The following is a 22,492-nucleotide window of genomic DNA, read 5'->3' as shown; positions in this document are numbered from 1 at the left end:
TGAGGCTAGTATTGACTCTCCTGCCTCAGCCTCCCAAGTATTATAATTACATTCACAGGAGACCACGCCTTGTTATTGATTGATTTTTATAGGTGTTTATATGTGTGTGTTGCATGTATTAGATGTCTTGGTAGTTTGTCTGATTGTATCATTCAGACCTGATCTTGATCAAAGTCTTCCCTAGCCTTGAATTGTACTTACAGTCTTTGCTTATTTTTATTTCTATGTCTTGGTGTTTGAGATAGAATCTCACTGTGTAGCTTTGGTTGACCTGGGATTTTCTCTGTAGAGCAGGCTGGCCTCCAAGTACCTTTGCCTCCTTCTCTGGAACTGAAGGCATGTACCACGACACCCTTCCCATAAGCCTCAGTTTTTATTGCTCCAAACATACTGTAGTTTTTATACATTGATTTTCAGTCTTCTAACAGTCATATCTATAACCTTATAAGTCTTTAGGATTTTATATGTTGAGAATTATGTTTGAAATTACGTCTGGAAATACCAGAAGGGAAGCTTTACTTCTTCATTTCTAGTCTGAAGCCTTTTGTAAATGTTGTTGGTCCTGTTGTACCGACTTCACCCTCCAGTACAGTGTGAGGCAGGAACGTGAGTGGCCATCCTAGCCTGTTTTACGTCATTATTACTTAGCTTTCTACTCCTCTCAGTAAGTTCCCCCAACGCACAAACTGTTGCCTTTCAGGACTGGTCAGGCCTTGGGGATTTACCTCAATCCCTACCACCTAGGCAGATTCCACCCCATCCCCACCCCTACCCCCAGGTTTGCTTGGGTTTTTTGTGTTTCTCCCATTTTTTTTTTTTAAATTGAGATGCAGTTCACATACCATGAAACACACCTTTTTAAAGTGTGACCTTCAGTAGTTTTTACTCTGTTTAGAGGTTTGCGTGGCCATCCTCTCTGACTGCAGGGCATTTTCCTGGCCACCATCCCCGTGTTTTGTGGTTCCCCCCAAGCACAGACTTGCACAGGTTCTAGGTTTGGCCATGTGGACGTTGTATTTCAGACGCACGGAGTGCACCTCATCCAGCCGTGAGTCCGAGTCCCACACCACTCCTCTTTTGGTTGGATAGCATGCGCTGGTGTGGCTGGGACATTTGTCACTTCAGTCAGTGGGTGGTGGACATTTCAGTGATCTCTGCTTTGTTATTTTTATGATAATGTTCCTATATATCTTATTTTCTTGGGGAATTATCGGGCCAACAGCAGTTATGTTAGTTTCTGAGAAACTTAACAGCCCACCGTCTCTTCTCAGCAGCACTGTGGCTGCAGCTCCTCCACGCTTGCCAGGACCGATTCTCTTTTCTTGTGGCATCTTAGTAAACCCCTGTGTAGCACGGGGTGAAACTTCACTGACCGAAGTAGCTCCCGACATACTCCATTGTAAACAACAGTCATTCTTCCTGCTGCACACATGAAAATACTGACGTAAAAGAGACAAGAGCGGCCTGGAGAGATGGCTCAGCTGTTAGAGCACTGACTACTCTTCCCGGAGGTCCTGAGTTCAATTCCCGGCAACCACATGGTGGCTCACAACCATCTGTAATGGGATCTGATGCCGCCTTCTGGTGTGACTGCAGACAGCTACAGTGTACTCACATACATGAAATAAGTACATCTTATTACTTATTTCATGAGAGAAAGAGACAGACAGAGAGACAGACAGAGAGACAGAGAGAAGCATAAAGCAGCGACCTCCCTCGGGCACTGTTAAAACTCCAAGGGAAGACAGATAATCCAGCTGCTTTTCCATTGTCCTGTCACATGTGGCCCGGGTGCTGGACACCCTCCCTTGTGTGTGACACTGAAGGTTCTGCAGCAAAGCAATTTAATCCTTCTTAGCTCTTTCTCATGGAGTGGAGTCTGTTTCACAATCTGGCTTAGATTTCATGCCATTGTCCCTGTGGTCCCCAGGGCCCTTGAAAACTCCAATGACTTTCTGCTAGAGAGCCTTATATTTGATATCATTGGCTTTTCCCTCCAAACTAAGAATAAACCAAGGATTTTCACCACCAGTGCTTTTTTCTGAGGGTCATAAATAGTTTAGTCCCTTTCAGTATTAATGAGTTTCTGCACATGTAGCTTCTCAGCCAGTGGACTGGCCATGCGTTCCAGCTGTTTGAGGGCTTACAAGAGCTGACTGACTCAGACACTCTTTTCTTCAGTCTTCTCAATAACTGGAGCTTTCTGATTTGACCTGATCCCTGTGGCCAGCTGCACCTGAGAGCTGTCACAGGACAGGACCCAGGAGGGGGCGCCAGAGCTCCAGCACCAGTCAGTTGTCTGCCTCTGCCTCTCCTGGAGAGGTACTCCTGTGTAATAGCATAGCCTGTCTTATCCTCTTTCAATAACATGGAGGAATGCAATTTGTCATCCATCCCTATTCAGAGAAATGTCATGCTTGCTGTGTGATGTGACCAGCAGAGTATACTTGAACACGCTATCTATGATATCGTAGATGATATCTTCTTAAGAGACTGCCATCATGAATGTACATGCAACAATTCATCATCTGCTATTTACAAAAAACAACATTAAGGAGGAGAAAATGTGTGGTGATAATTCTGGAATTTTGGTTTCTTTTCTTTTTTTTTTTTTTTTTTTTTTTTTTTTTCGGAGCTGGGGACCGAACCCCAGGGCCTTGCGCTTGCTAGGCAAGCGCTCTACCACTGAGCTAAATCCCCAACCCGGAATTTTGGTTTCTTAAAAAAAAAAAAAGGAATATTATAAGAATGTTTTCATTCAAATCCTATATACGGGGATATGGGCTACTTTGGACTGTCCGCAGCAGCTGGCTATGATTTGCTTCATGCTCTAGCAGAGGCATGGTTTTGCCGCTGAGGTAACGTCCGTTGGTGTGTCATTTGAGGTTCTGGGAATTTTTCAGGAGGCATGGTGGTCCTTCAGGGCCTTGGAGGCAGTTAGTAGTCATACTCAAAGAAACAAAAGGGAAGAAATTAGATTCAGGGATCTGCCCCCCTCTCCCCGCAAGACTGGCTACAAACTGTTTACGGATTAGAGAATCAACTACAGTAGGTTTCCACCTAAGAACAAAGGAGAGAGACCTGCTTGAGATGGTAGGAAATGACAAAGTTTGAAAGGTACCACGACAGGTCTTAAATATTCTAATTGTAAAAGGTGAGATATGAAAATAATGTTCACCTTTCACCTTAACTTTAACATGAACAACAGAATGCACCTGGAAAAAAGTTCCTGTTCGTGGGTTACAGAAGGCTATGACGACACTGGGTAAGAGCTGCACTGAGGCTGCAGAGATGGCTGGGTTTGAGGGAAAACTGAGTACCAGGAGGCATATCGCCATCTCTAACTTCAGTTCTAGAGAATCCAGTGTTCTCTTCTGGCCTTTGTAGCCTGCATGCACAAGGTACACATACAGACACACAGGCTTACACACATTAAATAAATTAAGACTTGGATGTTTGTTTATTGCATAGGGAATACCTTTAACCCAGAAAAGGGAACATCCAGTGACTTCTCACTTGTTACAGTAAAGAAACCAAGCAGAAAACAGATTTGGGGGGGGGGCGTGTGAATGGCGACTATTGGCTAGGGTGGCAATTCAAATACAAAGGTAGGGTGAAAGGTTTACAAACGAGAAGAAAGTCACAGTAAAAATATTAGAAAAAAATAACTCCCTCAGGGCTCTAAGTTAATAAACTAATAATGACCTCAAAGATGCAAGTGTTGTTTCAATCTCTAAAGTAGATTTTGTGCATCTGAGTGGGTAGAAAGTGATGGAGTTATCAGTACTAACATTTGCTTTTAAAGAACGGAAGACCTGGGTTCCTGTCAAACCTGAAAGAATTGCCACAACGAAGAACGTGTTTAAGTTTTTATGGGTAGGTCATTAAAAGAAAATGTTTTATAAATTAGAGTGTTTGCCAAGTTCCGAATATAGTTATTAAATATAAAGGTATTGGCTCTAGTACAGAAGAGAATATTTACAATAAATAAGAATCAGATTGTAGAATATACATGTTCTGGATACAAAAATAAGTATAACGTCTGATGTCCAAATGGGTCCTTCTGGGTGTGGCTTTACCCATGCAACTCCATCAGAGACTGCTTTGAACTCAGCACCCGAGTTAAAGCACATACTGCCTTCTTAGGGCCTGTATATCCTCTGCCGTGAGACAGTCAGCCTGCGCGTCTGACAGGCCATCAAACAGCTGCGCCATCTGCTCCTTTTGGTCTTTGCTAGTCAGTGCCAGCATCATCTGGAAGAGGGGAAGGGTCCTGTGAGCATAGGCAACACTTTCAAAGTTACAGAACCCAGAAACAGCAGGCTCCCTCCCAGGCACACTGCCGCTTACCTCAAACCTCTCTGCTTTGCTCAGATACAGGAGATGCTTATACACCAGTGAGGGGTCCTTGGCCACAAGGTGACTTTTCAGTGACTGCATGATGAGGAGGAACATGTCCCCTTCCAGTTTGTTACTTAGCAACACAGGCAGGTCTTGGGAAGCAGTGAGGGCTAAAAGCTGTGCACAGGCCTCTTCGTCTTTCCTGGCGCTGATAGTGGTCAGGAGCTGCCCGAACTCATAGGCATTCCTAGGCTTGCAGACCTCCATCTTCCCGGCTTGTTCTGCAGACCATCCGTCTTCCACGGCAGAGGCCTCTGTGGGTCGCTCAGGTTCCTCATCACTGCTGTCATCCACCTTCCCAACAGAAATTACAGCATGTCAGGACACTGACTACAGGCACATGCCCAAGTTCACTTAGCACTGTGAACTGAGAGATACGCACCGTATTTCAGGAAAGTTCTAAGTGAAAATACAAGTTTTAATACATTTTAAAATACATTATTTCTTTAAGAAAGAGAAGTTAGAACATAAGACATTTTTAGAAGATATTCTACATTAAAAAAAAATCTGAAGGCCTATATTAGTTTTTGTTTTCAGGATTAATTTTACATTCATTTCCATTTCCTTATATTTAATAAATGATCCTGTATTTTTTTGTGTCTCTTAAAACACTCTTTTCTTACTTAAAGGGAAAAAAAAAATCATGGCTTCCGACCTGTTGCCTCTTAGTCGAAATGTCAGACTGTAAATAGAAAGTTAGCATTCACAGATGTATAGGAATTTATGTCTTGACATTCTTCATTAATGGCAAAGCAAACCACGTGGCTTTCTAGGAATCACAGAGGTAAATGTGATGGCCAGGCTGTCTTGGAGAAGCCCAGATTATTGAAGAGTTAAAAAAAAAAAAAAAAAAAAGGAGAGAGATGAGGACCCCCGGAGGGATGGTGTGTGCCTTCAATCCCAACACTTGGGGAGGCGAAGACAGGCAGATCTCTGAATTCAAGGCCAGCTTGGTCTAAGTGACCAAAACAACAACAATAAAAAAAGGAAAGTCAGCCGCGGAAGAGCAGAGCTTCCGCCAGGGTTGGCAGGGCTGAAGATAAGTCCTGTTCATCTCTGCATGTCTACTCCGAGGGACGCCTATGGCCTATGGCTCCAGGGCAGTGAGAACAACATCCCCCACCCTGGGACACCCCTATCCATGGCCCCTGCTGAGAAACATGGTGGCCAATGATGCATCAAAGGGCAAATTCTGTCTTCACAACTGGGTCACTTCACAATTGTTTTCATTGGCAATCAGGATAAAAAAAAAAAAAAAGTCCTGAGTTCACAGGAAATAACCTTAGATTCTGTGTATAGTCTCAGCAGGGTGCTTTCAAGAGTATGAAATACAGGGGTTGGGGATTTAGCTCAGTGGTAGAGCACTTGCCTAGGAAGCACAAGGCCCTGGGTTCGGTCCCCAGCTCCGAAAAAAAAAAGAAAAAAAAAAAAAAAAAAAAAAAAGAGTATAAAATACAAATACCTCTTGGATTTCAATTCTCCTCCTCTCCCTCTCTCTGCTGGGAGGTGCTGTGTCATTCTTAGTGTCCAGGTGCCTGGCTGCTTCACTGGAATCTGGGCTTAGGAGGACAACCTGACTGGGATCCGCCACTCTTTCCCGGCAATTCTAAAAAATAAGATCATAGGACAGTTTGCATGGGTACAAGGCTGAGGCTCCTGGGTTAGCCTGGGTGACAGTGATGTGTGCAAGGGTGTGCACGGGTAAGAGGCTCCTGGGTTAGCCTAGGTTACAGTTGATAGTGCAGGGTGTGTACGTGACTTCCGTCAGTGCCATTCACAGTGGGAAGAGGGTGAGTATGCCGTGAGACAGTACACATGACGGCAAGCCTCCATTGCAGTAAAGATGGCACAGAGGCAGCAGCCAGCCAGGCTCCATTCCATCACTGCAACTTTCTGTGTCGTCCATTCTCATCCATCCACTGACCACTGAATGAGAGAAAGACAGGTGTGAGCTAACTAGCCCGGGTTACTTTTCCTAAAATTGGCTCCGATTTTCAGGGTTCAGTCATCATGGCAGGAAAGGTGTGAGTTTGGGACGGGCTGTAGCCCACCATACTCTCTCAGGAAGCAGTGAGGGTTGTTTGTGCTCAGTTCCCTTTCTCCACGAGCTGTCATTACCCACACTCAGGGTGGGTCTTCCCACTTCACCATAATCTAGATAATCCCCCGAAACACGCCCAAAGGTGTATTTCCATGGTGATGCTGAATCTAATCAGACTGATGATAAATATTAACCACCACAGACCCTACTGGGCAGGGCAGCAGAGGAGGCGGGGCAGCAGAGGGGCAGGACAGCACAGGGCGGGGGGGGCACAGGGGATGAGGCACAGGGCTGCCAGTCCACAGTAGTCACAGAGCAGTCCCTTTGTTTGGAGATGGGAATGAGGAGATGGGAAGGGCAACCTTGTCCTTGTCCTCTGAGGTTCCTCCGATTCATCAGAGGGAAAAATAAAAAGCAACAACTTGCAAGTATATCTGAGTTGTCTTGATGCAATAAAGTGAGGCAAGACTGAGATGGGCATAGCAGGGAGGGGCTTCCCTTCTCTGGTTGTCAGAATAGCGGGACCAGCTGGAGGGGAGGGGCCGGCAAAAGAGCAGAGCTTCGACCAGAGTGTGGCTCTGGCAAAAATGAAATTGCACACAACTGGGTTGGGAGACGGCTACTTGGGCAAGAATGCTTGCGTGAAAGAAAGCGTGGAGCTAAGACCAGATTTCCTAGAACACGGGCAGTAATGTATAGTAGTGAATACCATGCACACATCCCCGACATTCCTACAGGGAGACGGGAGGCAGCGTCCAGAGGATGCCTGTAAGCCTTCCAGTCCACTGTGCCACACACACGGGTGAATAAGAAACCCTGTTCCAAACACCATAAAAGCTGAAGACTGGCTGCCGAGGCTACCCTCCAACCTCCACGTGTGCTGGCACACTCGTGTGAGCATGCACAGGCGTGCATACACAGGAGTGGGCAAGTAAGAGGGAGAAGCAGGAACAGGGAAGGGAGGGAGGGAAACTCCCCCGTCCCCGCCTCTCTCCCTCCTTCCCCACTCCAGTGTATGTGCACCACGCTGGCCCAAAGCCTAGAGTAAGTCCGCAGTGAAGAAGTCTCTTGAACTAAAGGGTCTTTATGTGAGGCGTATGGATTAGTATGTTCCCAGTAAGGGGGAGGGGAGGGCTGCGGAACAGACTCAGTGTGTGCCACAGCCACCGCCTCACATGGCTGCATCTGTCCTGGCTGCTGGGGGCACAGGTCTGGCTCTAGGCAGCCGGAGAGGATGTGGGATCCAGAGCCTCCTGATAGGCCAGGACTAGCAGAACTGTTGCTTTGGTGCACAAACCCTCCACATTTCCCGTTCAGTGGACTCCCACATTAAACATCAAAACTACCTTCCCCCCAATCTGGCTATTCTTCACCTCCGAGGCCTAGGAGGCACCCCCATACACACACACTTTATACTTATTGTCCTCCCAATGTCACCTTCAAATAACCCTGAGATAACACCTCACCTGCAGCTTCGGTTTGCGTCCTTCCTCTCCCAACTCATAGCTGAAGTTCTAACCCATAATCCCTTAGGATGCATCCATATTTGGAGAGAGTTCTAAATGAGGTGTGTGAGGTGCTTTCTATCCCTGTGGGATTGATGGCTGCCCATGAAGTAGACATCTGAACACTCACAGGGGAGATAAAGAGAAGAGGAGAAAGAGGCCAGGGGCATGTACCAACTGCCCTCCTCGTACTTGGGAAGCTGAGGCAGGAGAGCACCAGTTTGAGGCCAGCCTGAGTTACATACTGAGTTCCAGACCACCTTGAGCTAGAGTGAACCCTGTGTGAATCGGGCCTTCTGCCCCCACGCCACATCGCAGGAAGTTTGTCCTGTACTGAAGGGCTGTAACGTCCCTCCCCACAAACATTTCAGGAGTCCGTCCTGTGTTGACAGGACACCATGACCTGTGAACACTGTGAACAGTGAACACTGTGAACAGACACCACGACCACGGCAGCTCTTGTTAAAGAAAGCACTGAATTGTGGCTGGCTTTCAGGTCAGAAATTTAGTCATGGCAGGAAATGTGGTAGCATGCAGGCAGCCTCAGTGTTAGAGAAGGAGCTGAGAGTTTAACAGGCAAGAAGTGAATGTCACTCTAGACCTGGTTTGAGTGTTTGAAACTCAAAGTCCACCTGCTAGTGACACATTTCCTCCAACAAAGGCCACACCTCCCCATGGGCCTGTAGAGGCCGTTTTCTTTCAAGCCGCCACATCCAGAAACGTTTTTCCTCACACTTGAACATTCAGTGACCCTTATTTCTATGTGGAACAGCACCTAGGAGATGGTGACAGGAGAACCAAGTTCAGGGCCAGACTCTACCATCTAGGGAGTGAGAGCTCAGCCTGGGCTACATAACACCCTATATTTGTAAAACAGAAGGGGAAAAAAAGATTCCCATTCAGGAGAGCTAGCATAAGGAAAGCACATCTATACAGAGCCTTCTTTCTTCACAATATGGTATGAGAAGAATGCCACTCTAGTCCTACAGAGGCCATCAGCCAAGCTAGCTTAGGGCCAGGCCCCTGTAGGCATCTAAATCTCGGCTGCAGTTCTCCCAGCTTCCACTGGGTGGCTCACACACCAGCAGGTGTTCCACCTCCAACCTCAGGCTCTGCTGGAACCTGAGGGCATTGCTAGTTTTTGTTGTTTTAATCCTATTTTTCGTTGGAAGTCCCTCGTATTTACACAGTAACACAACAGCAACAAGCCATCTCTCCTAAGTGAACGTTCCCTGACACCCTAGGAAAGTAGGGCTGGAAACCTGTAGCCAAAATGCTCACTACAGCCTGAAATGGAGCTGGACAGGAGCTTAGAAACTACCTGACCCACACCAGAGACGAGGGTGACAACTAGAAGTCCGTGCCGAGGCTGCTGAGCAGGTCAGTGTACACCAGGAGTCAATCCTGTTCTCAGGGCATGACCCTGACCTTCATGAAACCACTTGATCTATTCAGAGATGAAATTCACACACCAAGACAGACATGCTCTCACCTCGAGTCCTTTCTGGGCGAGCTCGAGTCTGTAAGAGGCTTTCACATTCTTGCTGTCTATCTGAAGCGCCTTGTCACAGTCCAGCTTTGCCTCTTCAAACTGTCCCAGCTTCAAGTAACAGAGAGCCCTGGCACAGTGCAAGGAGAGGGAAGCAGATCGGTGTATTTAGACAGCCAGTGGGGCTGGGAAGGGTAGCTGTACTTAAGAGCACATGCTGCTCTCCCAGAGAACCTGAGTTTTTCTCCCAGCATCCACACAGGGTAGCTTATAACTGCCCGCTAGTTACTCCTGCTATAGGGGATTTGACACCTGCTTCTGTCCTCTGTACCCATGTGCACATGCCCACACACCCATGCACACAAACATGCTCATGTGCACATGCCCACACACCTATGTGCATACACCTACATAACCATGTGCACATGCCCACACAACCACACACACATGCACACAATAAAAACATCTTAAAAAAAAACTAAAATAATTTCTACAGCATTTTTAAAAGGAAGGAGTCGCTAGTAAGGGTTAAGGCTGTTTTAAGCTCTGGTTGCTCCAACTGAAGCCAGCTCTGCTGTTCTCACAGGGGATGAAATCACATCACTGGGAAGGCCATTGCAAACAAATTACAGCCCGATCCAAAACGAGGATGCAGCTGGGTGGAAACAGGGAAGCGAATGAGCCTCTCTAGTGATATCTGTAAGATGGGTCTGGAAGCTCCCAGCTGAGGCCCAAGAACTTGTAGGGCAGAGCCAGCAGCACAGCAACCAGGAGGCATAACTGAAGACCAGTTCATCTATCTGGGTGTGTGAAGGAGAATGACCTTGCCAAGGCACTGGACTAAGAGTTAGGGAACAGAGGAGAGGGACAGAGGGGTAGGGAGCCCAAGGACACAGTCAGGGCACAGCCTTCCCAGAGCAGAGCATGGTGTTCTTGATGATCCTGGCAAAGCAGTGCCTGGCTGGAATGGAGGGGTGGGGCCAGGCCAGATCACAAAGGCCTTGCTCACTTGGGCAAGCGTATAACGGGGTGACATGCTTGGCATGTGTCAGAAAGCTCACTCTAGCTACAACTGGGAGAGTGGGACAAGAGGAGAGATGGCAGAAGAAAACAGTGGCCTAAGGCAGGGGTTGGGAGGGGGAGGAGCTGAGGGTGGTAAGGGGACAGCCAGCCAGCCACTCTGAAGAGTACTTAGAGGTGAGCCCACTCTAGGTTGCTGCCTGCTTAGGAAAGGAAGGCCCAGGGTACTCGGCTTCTCCAATGAGGAAGGAGAAACAAGGATAGGAGTTGAGTGGGGCCAAATGTGAGGCAGGAGGAGGAGCTGGTCTAGAACTCAAGTAGACAATAAGGGATTGAGACCCCACAAGGCAAGATACCAGACAACGGGAAGCCTGCAGAGAGGAGACCCAGGCATTGAGCTCCATGTCACTACAGCCAGGGGCAGCGAGGTCTTCACCCAAACCAGAGCCATTCCCAGCCACTGATAAAAGGCTGAAGGATAGAGCTTTAAAGGTAGCTAGAAGAATGTCCGACACTGATCCTTCATTCTTTCTGTTATCACATACCCTACCTACTTCCGCCAAACCCCAAAGAATCAAAAGTGGTAAAGATAGTATAGGCTGCATTCTGGAGCAGCATACCAGTCCTCACTGTTAGAAAGAAAAAAAGACTGGCCTTTAGTACTTCCGAAGCAAAAGGACATGGCCCCATAAGACGGTATTTTGAATGACACTGGTCACCCCCACCTCAATTCCACACCAGTTTCTACACTGAGCAGGGCTTAGATCCAGTTCACTGTAGCCTGACCAAGCAGACAGCGCAGGGCCAGAGTAGGACAAGCTCAGTAACCAAAGACGACCATGGACAATGTCATCAGACCTCATCCTCCCAATCTCTCTGACCTCTGTAGTCCAGCTCTTTCAGAGACACCCAAAACAGCTTGCATACTGATTCCTAGAAGCACTACATGGGATTAATGAGCTGAGTTAATTTCTCAAAAGTTATTTTAAAATAATCAAAACTGGGCTGGAGAGATGGCTCAATGGTTAAGAGCACTGGATGCTTTTCCAGAGGATGTGGGTTCTATTCCCAGCCACCACATGGCAGTTCCTACCTGTCCATAACTCTAGTTCCAGGGGATCTGACACCCTCACACCAAAACACATAAAATAAACAAACAAAATTATCAAGATAATCAAGACCTACATATCAGAAAGGACTTGCCTGTTTGTATAGATGGCACATGCCTTGCTGTTAATCTTTAAGCATTCATTGTATTTACTAATGGCGTCTTTATAGTTTTTGTCCTTTACAAGTTGATTTCCTTCTTCCTTAAGGGCTTGAAACATTTTTTCATCTATGGGATCAATAAAATAAACATATAGAGAAAACATTCCTGTAAATACATCTATACAATCTTTCAATTAGCAATAATCGCACCTCGGATGAGCCTCATTGGCTACGATACTGCCACTGCGCAAAGCTACATCTATAAATTTTTAAGAACAATCATCAGCTTGCCTAGGAAGCACAAGGCCCTGGGTTAGGTCCCCAGCTCCAAAAAAAAAAAAAAAAAAAAAAAAAAAAAAAAAAAAAAAGAACAATCATCAGTAAACTCTCCATTGCAGTCACGCCCTCGCACATGAGGCTATAGGCTAAATGGAACAAAACATAAAGGTAAAGAGAATCTGCCCAATGTATGAATAGTTATGATGCTGCTACTTTCAAATTACAAGAATAGAGTGCAGTGTCACTGTGTTACACACGCTGGAGAATGTAGTGCCACTTACTGTGTTACACATGTCAGAGAGTGCAGTGCCACTGTGTCACACATGTCAGAGAGTGCAGTGCCACTGTGTTACACATGTCAGAGAGTGCAGTGCCACTGTGTTACACATGTCAGAGAGTGCAGTGCCACTGTGTTACACATGTCAGAGAGTGCAGTGCCACTGTGTTACACATGTCAGAGAGTGCAGTGCCACTGTGTTACACATGTCAGAGAGTGCAGTGCCACTGTGTTACACATGTCAGAGAGTGCAGAGCCACTGTGTTACATACATTGCCATGTCTTCTCTTCCCTGCTGGCAATCTGGAGACACTAACAGGAGCAAGAACTGTGTAGATGGAGGCAGTCACTCAGTTACCCGGACACAGGCAACTAGACAATGTGAGGCACTCTCACACATGGCTGCTTCAGTGAACCCACAAGCCCACAGTTTCCAGTAATTCAAAGGAACACTGTCTCTTTGAGCACTTGGCTATAGTACTTTAGACATCTCTTGAAGCTGGAATTACAGCAGAATAAGTCTATGAAACAGATACAAACACCATTACCATCAGTGAGTGGGCATGGTGCTGCATGCCTGAGGTCCCAGCACTGGGAGGGAGAGGGGGGAGGACCAGCATTCAGGGTTAGTCATGGTTCCACATTATGTTAGAGGCCAATCTGGACCATGTGAAAACCCTCGCTCAAAACCCCCAAAGCTGGACACTGGAGGCATGGCTCGGTGGTTATGAGCACTATGCTCTCGGAGAGGACCCAAGCTTCATATGCAGCACACACGTCATCACTTCAGATCTCCCACATACATACAATTTTAAAAACCTAGGGACTGGAGAGACGATGACTCAGTTAAGAGCACTTGCTGCTCTTAAGAGGACCAGGGGTTCAATTCCCAGCACCCACATGGTGGCTCACAACCACCTGTAGCTCCAGTTTCATGGGATCTGATGCCCTCTTCTGATACCAGGCACATATGTGGTACACATACATACATGCAGGCAAAGTACCCATACACATAAAATAAATGTTCAAAACGCAAAGATTCAATACATATATGCCGCACAGCGTCGAACCTTAAAGCCTGTATGATATTATTCTGCATCCAAGTTTTCCTACAATATATCTGCATATTAGAACTTGAGAATGTATTATCTGTACATGTGATGTGTGTGACTGTGGATGGCATGTGCCACAGCAAACATGTCGGACTGTGCTCTCTCCTTCCACCATGGGTCCTGGAGACGGTTTGTACAGATTTCACCTTTACATACTGAGCCGTCTAGCAGCCCTGAACAGCTTTCTGGTTTATTTTTAGCACATCGTCCTTGCTCTTTTCACACTGCCACATGGCTTCCTGAAGAGCATAATTATTCTTCTTCCTCTCAATAATGCCAGCTGCACAATGAGACCCCGCCACTGGCATGGCTACTCCCTATCTGCCCCTTTCCTGTACACAAGGATGCATTAGGAGGAAGGAAAGCTAGACCCCAGTCTGACACCGCAGCTCAGCCTCTGCTCCCTCGTGGAGCTCAAGATGCCTTTGGAGGAAACATGGGCAGTCCTCCATACCTGTGATGCTGGGCGTGCAGCTGTTGGGACACGGATCTTGGTCTGGGGTCTCAGCAGCAGGGTGCCAAACTCTCAGAGACTCAGATGCAGGCACAGCCGGGATGGGGGGCAGTCTCTCCCGCCATTTTGGTCCATCTAGCTCTGTTAAGATTCTTGTTATTCTAAAGAGAAAAATGAACTGTTGGTATTGATCAAGGAATCAATGTTTTATATTAACAAAGGTTCGAGCAAGAGTCAGACTAACTAACGTGTGATGGCGCACACCTTTCCAGCACCCAGGAAGCAGATGCAGGCTGATCTGACTCAAGGCCAGCATGGGCTACAGAGTGAGTTCCAGGGCTATCCAGTGAAACACTGTCTCAAAAACAAAAACAAACAAGTCAAACTGACCAAGCTGTAACTTTGTGCTTATCTTAGATGTAGAAAACCATGCGGGCCAGGTAAACTAAAACATCTCCAAAGGATTTGTCAAAGGTGGCATTGATTACTTAAGTAGACAACTTTCTTTTCTTTTCTTTTCTTCTCTTTTCGTTTGTTGTGTTTTGGGACAAGGTTTCTCTGTGTGTCCCTCGCTGATCTAGAACTCACTGCACCTCGCACAGTTGGGAAGGCTGAGCGGTAACTAATGAGCTGCATTTCTTAGTTAGGTCTATGATTACACATACCTTTTTGTAAAAAGTTTTATATGTATGTAGATGATTATAATATACATGATTTTCCTATAGTTTCTTGTACAGAAATTTCCATCATAAACTGAAGCTATAATAACTACATCTTATTGGCTGGGTATGAAAATGTACATTTGAAACTTAATGTATAACCAACCACAACTGTAGAAGAAAAAGATTTTAAAAAAAGAATTTTAGAGCAAAATTTTTATTACCAGAAAAGAGGAAGGAAGAGGTGGCAGGAAAGACATTCCGTGCTGCCAGGGTAAGCAAGGAGTCTAGCAGCCATGACTCCTGGAGAGGAGAGGGGCAGATGTTCACAAAAGGCAAAAACAAAGTACAGATGTTTAAAAAAAAGCTGCTGGTGTCTGATTTTCCATGACAGGCTTAGTAAATGGGAAGCACACGTGTAGCATCGCAGAAACGAAGTGAGATAGTTTAAGAACACGGAAAACCTACAGGTTCCTCATGTAATAAAATGAGCTTTTAAATTCCATTAGAGAATGACAGCCTGAAAGTCAACTACTCTGCAACTATCCTCCTAGGTAAATGTTCAATACTAACCAGAGAGAGTTAAACATGGGGTCAGTGTTGGGCCCAGCAATTCCCTTCCTACATACACACCAGTGGAGGGGACACTGGAGGGCAAATGAAGCTTATCCCGGTGTTCATGCACACACTGCTTGTAATAGCAAAGTGGTGCAAATTACCAAAATGACCACTGCCTGACAGATTAATAAAAAATATGATTTGTGCATACATAACTAGGACATCTCCATAGAAGCTCAGCGCTGACTCACCCTACACCATGGAGAGTGCAGAAGCATCATGCCACACACCACAGCACAGTCTACAGCTCTACCTCTATGAACTATGCAGAATGAGTAAATCCATGCGACAGAAAGCAGACTGCTGGCTGCCAGGACCGAGGAGGGAGAGAGTGACTGCCTGGTGCGGTCAGGGCTGCCTGAGGGTGACAGGAAGCACACAAGACCAGGGGAAGCAATCACCCTGTGCTCACCACATGCCATGGATTGTGCCCTGGAAGGTGTCTGGTCTTCTGTAAATCTTATCTTATGTTTTAAAAAGAACAATGCAGAAAGTTGAGATGTTAGGCTCAACATGGCCTCCCTCTACTCCTCATGCCATTCAGCCAACTGCCACAAACCTCCAGCCCATTATTTGGCTTCCTGAAGTACCATGGAAGTGTGAGTATGCATGTGTGCACGTGTGCACATAGAGGCCTGCCTTAGTCAGGGTTTCTATTCCTGCACAAACATCATGACCAAGAAGCAAGTTGGGAGGAAAGGGTTTATTCAGCTTACACTTCCACATTGCTGTTCATCTAAAAGGAAGTCAGGACTGGAACTCGAGCAGGTCAGGAAGCAGAAGCTGATGCAGAGGCCATGGAGGGATGTTACTTACTGACTTGCTTCCCCTGGCTTGTTCAGCTGGCTTTCTTATGGAACCCAAGACCACCAGCCCAGGGATGGCACCACCCACAATGGGCTGGGTCCTCCCCCCTGGATCACTAGTTGAGAAAATGCCTTACAGCTGGATCTCATGGAAGCATTTCCTCAAGGGAGGCTCCTCTCTCTGTGATAACTCCAACTTGTGACAAGTTGACACACAAAACCAGCCAGTGCAAGGCCCAAAGCTGACATCAGATGTCTTTTTCAATCACTGTTTATTGTGGCAGGTTGCTCAGTTGAACCCAGAGCTCACCTATCAGCTAGTCTGGCTAACAGTTTGGGGTGTCCCATTTCTGCTGAGTGCTGGGGTGACAGGCACCAAGCATGCTCACCAGGCACTCACACAGGTTCTAGGGAACTGTATGCTGGTCCTCGGGTTAGTGCAACAAGTGCTTTCTCTAATGAGCTACCTCTCCAGACCTAAATACCTTTGGATCAGGCCCTCAGCCCTGTCAGCACCTCAGATACCTTCGAGAACTGACTGAAGGCTAAAGATTTAGGACAACTGCCTAGCATGTGTGAGGCCCAGGTTCAATCCCAGAGCTGCAAAAAAGGACAGAAAAAGTGAGGACAGGAAGAGAGGGACCAGGTATGGAAGCATATGCCTTTGACCCCAGTCTTCGGGAGGCAGAGGCAGGCGGATCTCTGAGTCTGAAGGCAACGTGGTCTACAGAGTGATTAGAGCCACCCAGAGACACCCTGTCTCAACAAAACATAGGAGAGAGAGAGAGAGAGAGAGAGAGAGAGAGAGAGAGAGAGAGAGAGAGAGCGAGCGAGCACTGCCAGGTAGAAGATAGGCAAATTAAAAGCAAAACCCCAAACAAGTGTCCATAATCTCTCTGAGTCCATAATCTCTCTGTGTACATAATCTCTCTGTGTCCATAAGCTCTCTGTGTCCATAAGCTCTCTGTGTCCATAAGCTCTCTGTGTCCATAAGCTCTCTGTGTCCATAAGCTCTCTGAGTCCATAAGCTCCTGTGTACATAATCTCTCTGAGTCCATAATCTCTCTGTGTCCATAAGCTCTCTGTGTCCATAATCTCTCTGTGTCCATAAGCCCTCTGTGCCCTCTGTGTCCATAAGCCCTCTGTAAGTTCTCTGAGTCCATAAGCTCTCTGTGTCCATAAGCTCTCTGTGTCCATAATCTCTCTGTGTCCATAAGCTCTCTGTGTCCATAAGCTCTCTGTGTCCATAAGCTCCTGTGTCCATAAGCTCTCTGTGTCCATAAGCTCTCTGTGTCCATAAGCTCTCTGTGTCCATAAGCTCTCTGTGTCCATAAGCTCTCTGTGTCCATAAGCTCTCTGTGTCCATAAGCTCTCTGTGTCCATAAGCTCTCTGTGTCCATAAGCTCCTGTGTACATAAGCTCCTGTGTACATAAGCTCTCTGTGTCCATAAGCTCTCTGTGTCCATAAACTCTCTGTGTCCATAAGCTCTCTGTGTCCATAAGCTCTCTGTGTCCATAAGCTCTCTGTGTCCATAAGCTCTCTGTGTCCATAATCTCTCTGTGTCCATAAGCTCTCTGTGTCCATAAGCTCTCTGTGTCCATAATCTCTCTGTGTCCATAAGCTCTCTGTGTCCATAAGCTCTCTGAGTCCATAAACTCTCTGTGTCCATAAGCTCTCTGTGTCCATAAGCTCTCTGTGTCCATAAGCTCTCTGAGTCCATAAACTCTCTGTGTCCATAATCTCTCTGTGTCCATAAGCTCTCTGTGTCCATAAGCTCCTGTGTACATAAGCTCTCTGTGTCCATAAGCTCCTGTGTCCATAAGCTCTCTGTGTCCATAAGCTCCTGTGTACATAAGCTCTCTGTGTCCATAAGCTCCTGTGTCCATAAGCTCTCTGTGTCCATAAGCTCCTGTGTCCATAAGCTCTCTGTGTCCATAAGCTCTCTGAGTCCATAAGCTCTCTGTGTCCATAAGCTCTCTGTGTCCATAAGCTCCTGTGTCCATAAGCTCTCTGTGTCCATAAGCTCCTGTGTCCATAAGCTCCTGTGTCCATAAGCTCTCTGAGTCCATAAGCTCTCTGTGTCCATAAGCTCTCTGTGTCCATGTCCATAAGCTCTCTGAGTCCATAAGCTCTCTGAGTCCATAAACTCAGAGTCCAAGTCAGAGGTCCTGATTCAACACCTTTAACTTTAGAGCGTTCATAGAGAATGAGTGAAAACCCAGACACTGACAGCATTCTTAAAGGGGAAGGGTGTAGTGTGATCCTTCTACAGCAGAGGTGGACCCCAGATGGTAGCCTAGGACTAGCTTACCTGTTAACGCTGTCGCTGGCCAGCTGGATCCTACAGTCTATCTTCAGCACTGTTACATAGTCCACATACGCGCTCCTGTACTGCTCTAAGGTCTCATAGGCCATCGCTCGCCGCAGAAGAGGCTTCACTGAGAACGGATGAAGTTCCAGAGCCCTAAGAGGACAAGATATCACTGTCGCTTGCCAGGAGAAGGATCCTTTAATTTATATTAGCAATGCAGACTGCGGTGTTGGACCCCCATGCATCACACCTGATTTCTATCAGAAACAAACCTAGTGTTAAACAGCCAGCCACTGTCCTTGAACCCACTGACCAGAAATCACTCTGCTGTCCTCGGGCCACAAGGAGGTGTGAGCTCCCCAGTACTACATCAGCATCCTACCCCCCCATCCCCCCTGCCCGACAGAGCCAAGATGGCCCAACCCCAGAGCAAGCATCTAGACTCTTGTGGACAGATTAGAAATAAAAGTCTTGCAGCTGGGTTGGAGAGGTGGCTCAGTGGTTACGAGCACTGACTCTCTTCCAGAGGTCCTGAGTTCAATTCCCAGCAACCACATGGTGGCTCACAACCATCTGTAATGGGATCTGATGCCCTCTTCTGGTGTCTGAAGACAGCTACAGTGTGTGTGTGTGTATATATATATATATGTATGTATATATATATAAAGTCTCACAGCTAAGGAAATGGAACCGAGATTCCCGCACCTTGTAAAACCAATCACACCTATCTGCCTGCTCTCCCAGAGCTTAAGAGGTGAAGACGGACTTGCTAGGGCTCTCTAGCCAGCCAGTCTGAGAGAGTTCTTAAGCAGGCAGTTCCAAGCACAGTGAGTGACTTTGTCTTGCACAATAAAATGGGGAGTGGCTGTGGAGGACACTGCATGCTGACCCCTGGTCTACATACATGCACGCACAGCACACATGTGCACACAGAGCACACACATGCACACACACTCACACTTCTTAATCACATCCATATATTTAACAAGGTGACTTACTACTAAACCACAAGAGCTTGCATGGTGTTTTCTGTATCAGCTTTCTAACCCTTTCTGTGGGCCATTATTGACTATAAAAAGGGAATCTGTAAGAGCGAGGAGAATCGGGGGCTAAGCCTACAGCTGTTTACTAGTCACGAGTTGTCATCTTGCACTGTCTAATCTACAAAGGCCTTTCGGTATCCCTAAAGATAACTTCATCTGTGAGCGCAGAGAGTGGAGGTGTCCCTGCCACACCCGTGCCGCCTCCATTCCAGCTTTCATTGCTCAAGACACCACAGAACCAGTCAAGATGGCCCAAGCTGGGAATCTCAAATTGATAGACTGGGACACAAAACTCTTAGTACTTCCTAACATAGGAAATGAAGGACCAGGTTTTTCCTTCCTTGACCACATCTTGAAAATGAGTGTGAGCTTATGAATGGATATGCTGTTGAAGAAAACCATCTCCAACCACAACCACAGACAGGTGTGGCGAATATGAAAACACAGCTCGCCTGGAGGCTGGCTGCTCAGGTCAGTGGGCCAGTCTGTCAGAAGGCAGCAAAAGCCAGCATCGGCAGAGAGTGACTAGACCTCAGCCTAGCTAGATGTTCTGAACAAGGAAGCTGTCCAGAGATGGTGTGTGTGTGTGTGTGTGTGTGTGTGTGCATTCGTGTGAGTACACATGTTTCCAATAACTTCAAGAATCCTCTGACAAACAGAAGTATGATGTGGTTTGGGTTTTTTGTTTTGTTTTGTTTTTTTGCTGATAAAGAATTATGCATAAACAAAAAACTTTTTAGAACACTGTTTCTCACATTTTTGCTTAGGGGCAACAGCACACACATAATTTAAAATGTTCCTTAAAAAATTAAATCCTATAAACAATATCTTCACAGGTTAAAAGGTTTCTCTAGTTTAAAATGTCTGGGTTTTTGTTGTTGTTGTTGTTGTTTGTTTTTAGTCAGGGTTTAATGTAGCCCAGGCTGGCCTCAAACTCTGTAGCTTAGGATATCCTACAGCTCCTAATCCTGCTGTCTCCATCTCCCAATTGCTGGGATTACAGGTGTGAGGCATGACCCCGGGCATCTCTTTCAAAGTTTGACTTATAATACTACTTATCAGTAATAAGAATTCATGGAACCCTCAGAAAGCAAAGATTATTTCTGAAAATTAAATAGGGACTCCAGAGGAAAACCAGCAGATTCAACTACCTGGACCACTGGGGGCGCCCAGAGACTGAACCACTAACCAAAGAGCACACAAGGGCTGGACCTAGCCCCTCACTCCCCAGACACACATATGTAGCCGATGTGCAGCGTGGTCTTCATGCAGGTCCCAACAATGGAGCGGGGCTTTACCCTGACTCTTACCTGCCTGTGGGTCCCATCCCAACTGGGCTGTCTTTCTGGTCTCAGTGGGAGAGGGTGTGCCTAGTCCTGTAGAGACTTCAGATGCCAGAGTGGGTTGGTACCCAGGGGGGACCTCCCCCTTCCCATAGAAGGGGATAGGATAATGGAGGAGGGGGCTGTGTGAGGGGGAGTTAGAGGAGGGAGGCTGAGACTAGGATGTAAATTGACTGACTGAATGGATGAATAGATAGATAGATAGATAAATAAATAAATGAAAAATCTGGGAATAAAAGCATCCCACTAGGTACCATCTCCAAGGCACCCTGCTGGGACTCTCACCAGGTATCCAAGAAGACACCTAACTAGGTCAGCCTACACAGAGGTCAGCCTTGACTAGCAGAACCACATTCCTTGGCTGAGAACAACTCTAAGCTAAGGCCCTCCTCCCTTCCCAGCAGGTCCTCTGCTCTCCCCCAGGACTCATTCCTCCTATCCCCGCCCCCTGACACGGGCCTGGTCCCCTCTCAGTGTCCTCTTAGGAAGCACGTTAGAAGGGAGCGCTTGGATGAGAGGACGCTCACCGCCAGTCACAACAACTGATCACTGATCGTGAGTCCAGTAGAGGAACTCAGGCCATGACCGACGGACTTCAAGCTGCTCACCTGATGTCCATTAGCTCATAAAACCCTAAAAACGTAGCAACGAGCTAATGGGAGCCAGCATAACTGTGGATGGAGACAGGCCAAACCAAAATACAAATGCTGGGCTATTAAACCAACCTGTAATAGTGACAAAACGACACGACCGAGCAGTGTAGAGCTGCGTTAGACACTGGAAGCAGACACTACCAAGCTTAGTCCAACCAATGAAGTGACCAAGTAAATGAAGGCAACTGTTTGCCTTGTAAACTCGGCTCATAAATTTACTGTCCAAACTTCCGAGAGGGAAAGGTGTGACACACTCTAATTATATGAAGCAGCAGGAGGAAACCAGGCCCTGTGACAGTCGGTCTAGAGCATCACTTCTTATTGTTTTCAGATGTGCTAAATAGTAACCTCTTGCCTAAGGGTTTATCACTTAATGGTAAAAGAAAACAAAATGTTTGATTCATGTGCCTATATCCATCAGCCTTGCAGGTTACTGAGTACCATTTATGAGCAAGGTGCGATAGCGGCCAAGAGACTAAACTACACTGAATGGGCTGGGAGTCTACAGGGTCAGGACCAGTGTTAGAGCCTGCCGATGACCAGGGCGCCTGGAGAAACCCACCATGTAGGCCAGCAGCTGAGCAGAGCTGAGTGTATGATCCTTACGTAGAATAAGGTGGGAAAAGGCCTTGAACACAGGGCGGTGGGAGGGAGGAAGTGGTCCAGTTTGGGGAGCAGGTGGTGCCAAGGAAGTTGATCTGGAGGGCAATACTGAGCCTGAATACTTGCTGGAGACAATCTGAGCAAAATCCAGTAGAAGTTACCCTGGCGGCAAGTGGCCAGGAGCAAGTTATCTCCCATGATCCAAAGAGAGGGAAAAGGCACTGATTGTGGCAGGAGAAGGGGAGAGAAAAAGTTTATATAATTCTCAATAGTGTGTGTGTATGTGTGTGTATGTGTGTGTGTGGGGGGGGTTTACATTCTCCTCACACCTTATGACTAGTCTTAGGAAGCTAGGCTCTTACATAGAAAACTTGGGATATTAAACATTGCCCTCTTCACATGGCCTCTCGACAAACCTGGAGCAGGTTTACCTGTCACAGTCCTGGATGCAGCCCCTGCAGTTTCCTTCTTTGAGGTAGCATGCCGCTCTATTTGAATACAAGATGCTTAGCTCGTCAGCATTTTCACTTCCTAAAACCACATTTAATTAAACACAGTTAAAACCCATTAGCATTATCACAGTTGTCCAAAAAACGATAGGACTGCAGTCTCAGCAGCACTGCAGTCAGACCTACAGCTTGCTCATCCTGCAGAGCTCCCAGGAACCT

The 22,492-nt window shown here is 46.8% G+C and overlaps 1 protein-coding gene and 1 pseudogene across 1 annotated transcript in view; both read right to left on the bottom strand.

Annotated features, from left to right (window-relative positions):
* Positions 1–3,432: 3,432 nt before the first annotated feature.
* The window catches only part of Spag1 (sperm associated antigen 1), a 59,700-nt gene continuing 40,640 nt past the window's right edge, over positions 3,433–22,492 (bottom strand). The window contains exons 12-19 of the mRNA XM_032914494.1: positions 22,256–22,355; positions 18,183–18,335; positions 13,788–13,948; positions 11,660–11,792; positions 9,440–9,566; positions 5,864–6,007; positions 4,351–4,695; positions 3,433–4,254 (exon numbers count right to left, since the gene is read on the bottom strand). Of these exons, the coding sequence (XP_032770385.1) occupies positions 4,123–4,254; positions 4,351–4,695; positions 5,864–6,007; positions 9,440–9,566; positions 11,660–11,792; positions 13,788–13,948; positions 18,183–18,335; positions 22,256–22,355 (1,295 nt within the window). The 3' untranslated portion in view covers positions 3,433–4,122. The remainder of the gene's footprint in view (positions 4,255–4,350; positions 4,696–5,863; positions 6,008–9,439; positions 9,567–11,659; positions 11,793–13,787; positions 13,949–18,182; positions 18,336–22,255; positions 22,356–22,492) is intronic.
* On the bottom strand, positions 11,762–11,920 carry LOC116890305 (annotated as a pseudogene).

Source organism: Rattus rattus, chromosome 1 (assembly GCF_011064425.1).
Source record: "Rattus rattus isolate New Zealand chromosome 1, Rrattus_CSIRO_v1, whole genome shotgun sequence".
In the NCBI taxonomy this organism is placed as follows: domain Eukaryota; kingdom Metazoa; phylum Chordata; class Mammalia; order Rodentia; family Muridae; genus Rattus; species Rattus rattus.
Note: the sequence above shows the minus strand (reverse complement) of the source record. Positions and strands in the feature narration are given on the sequence as shown.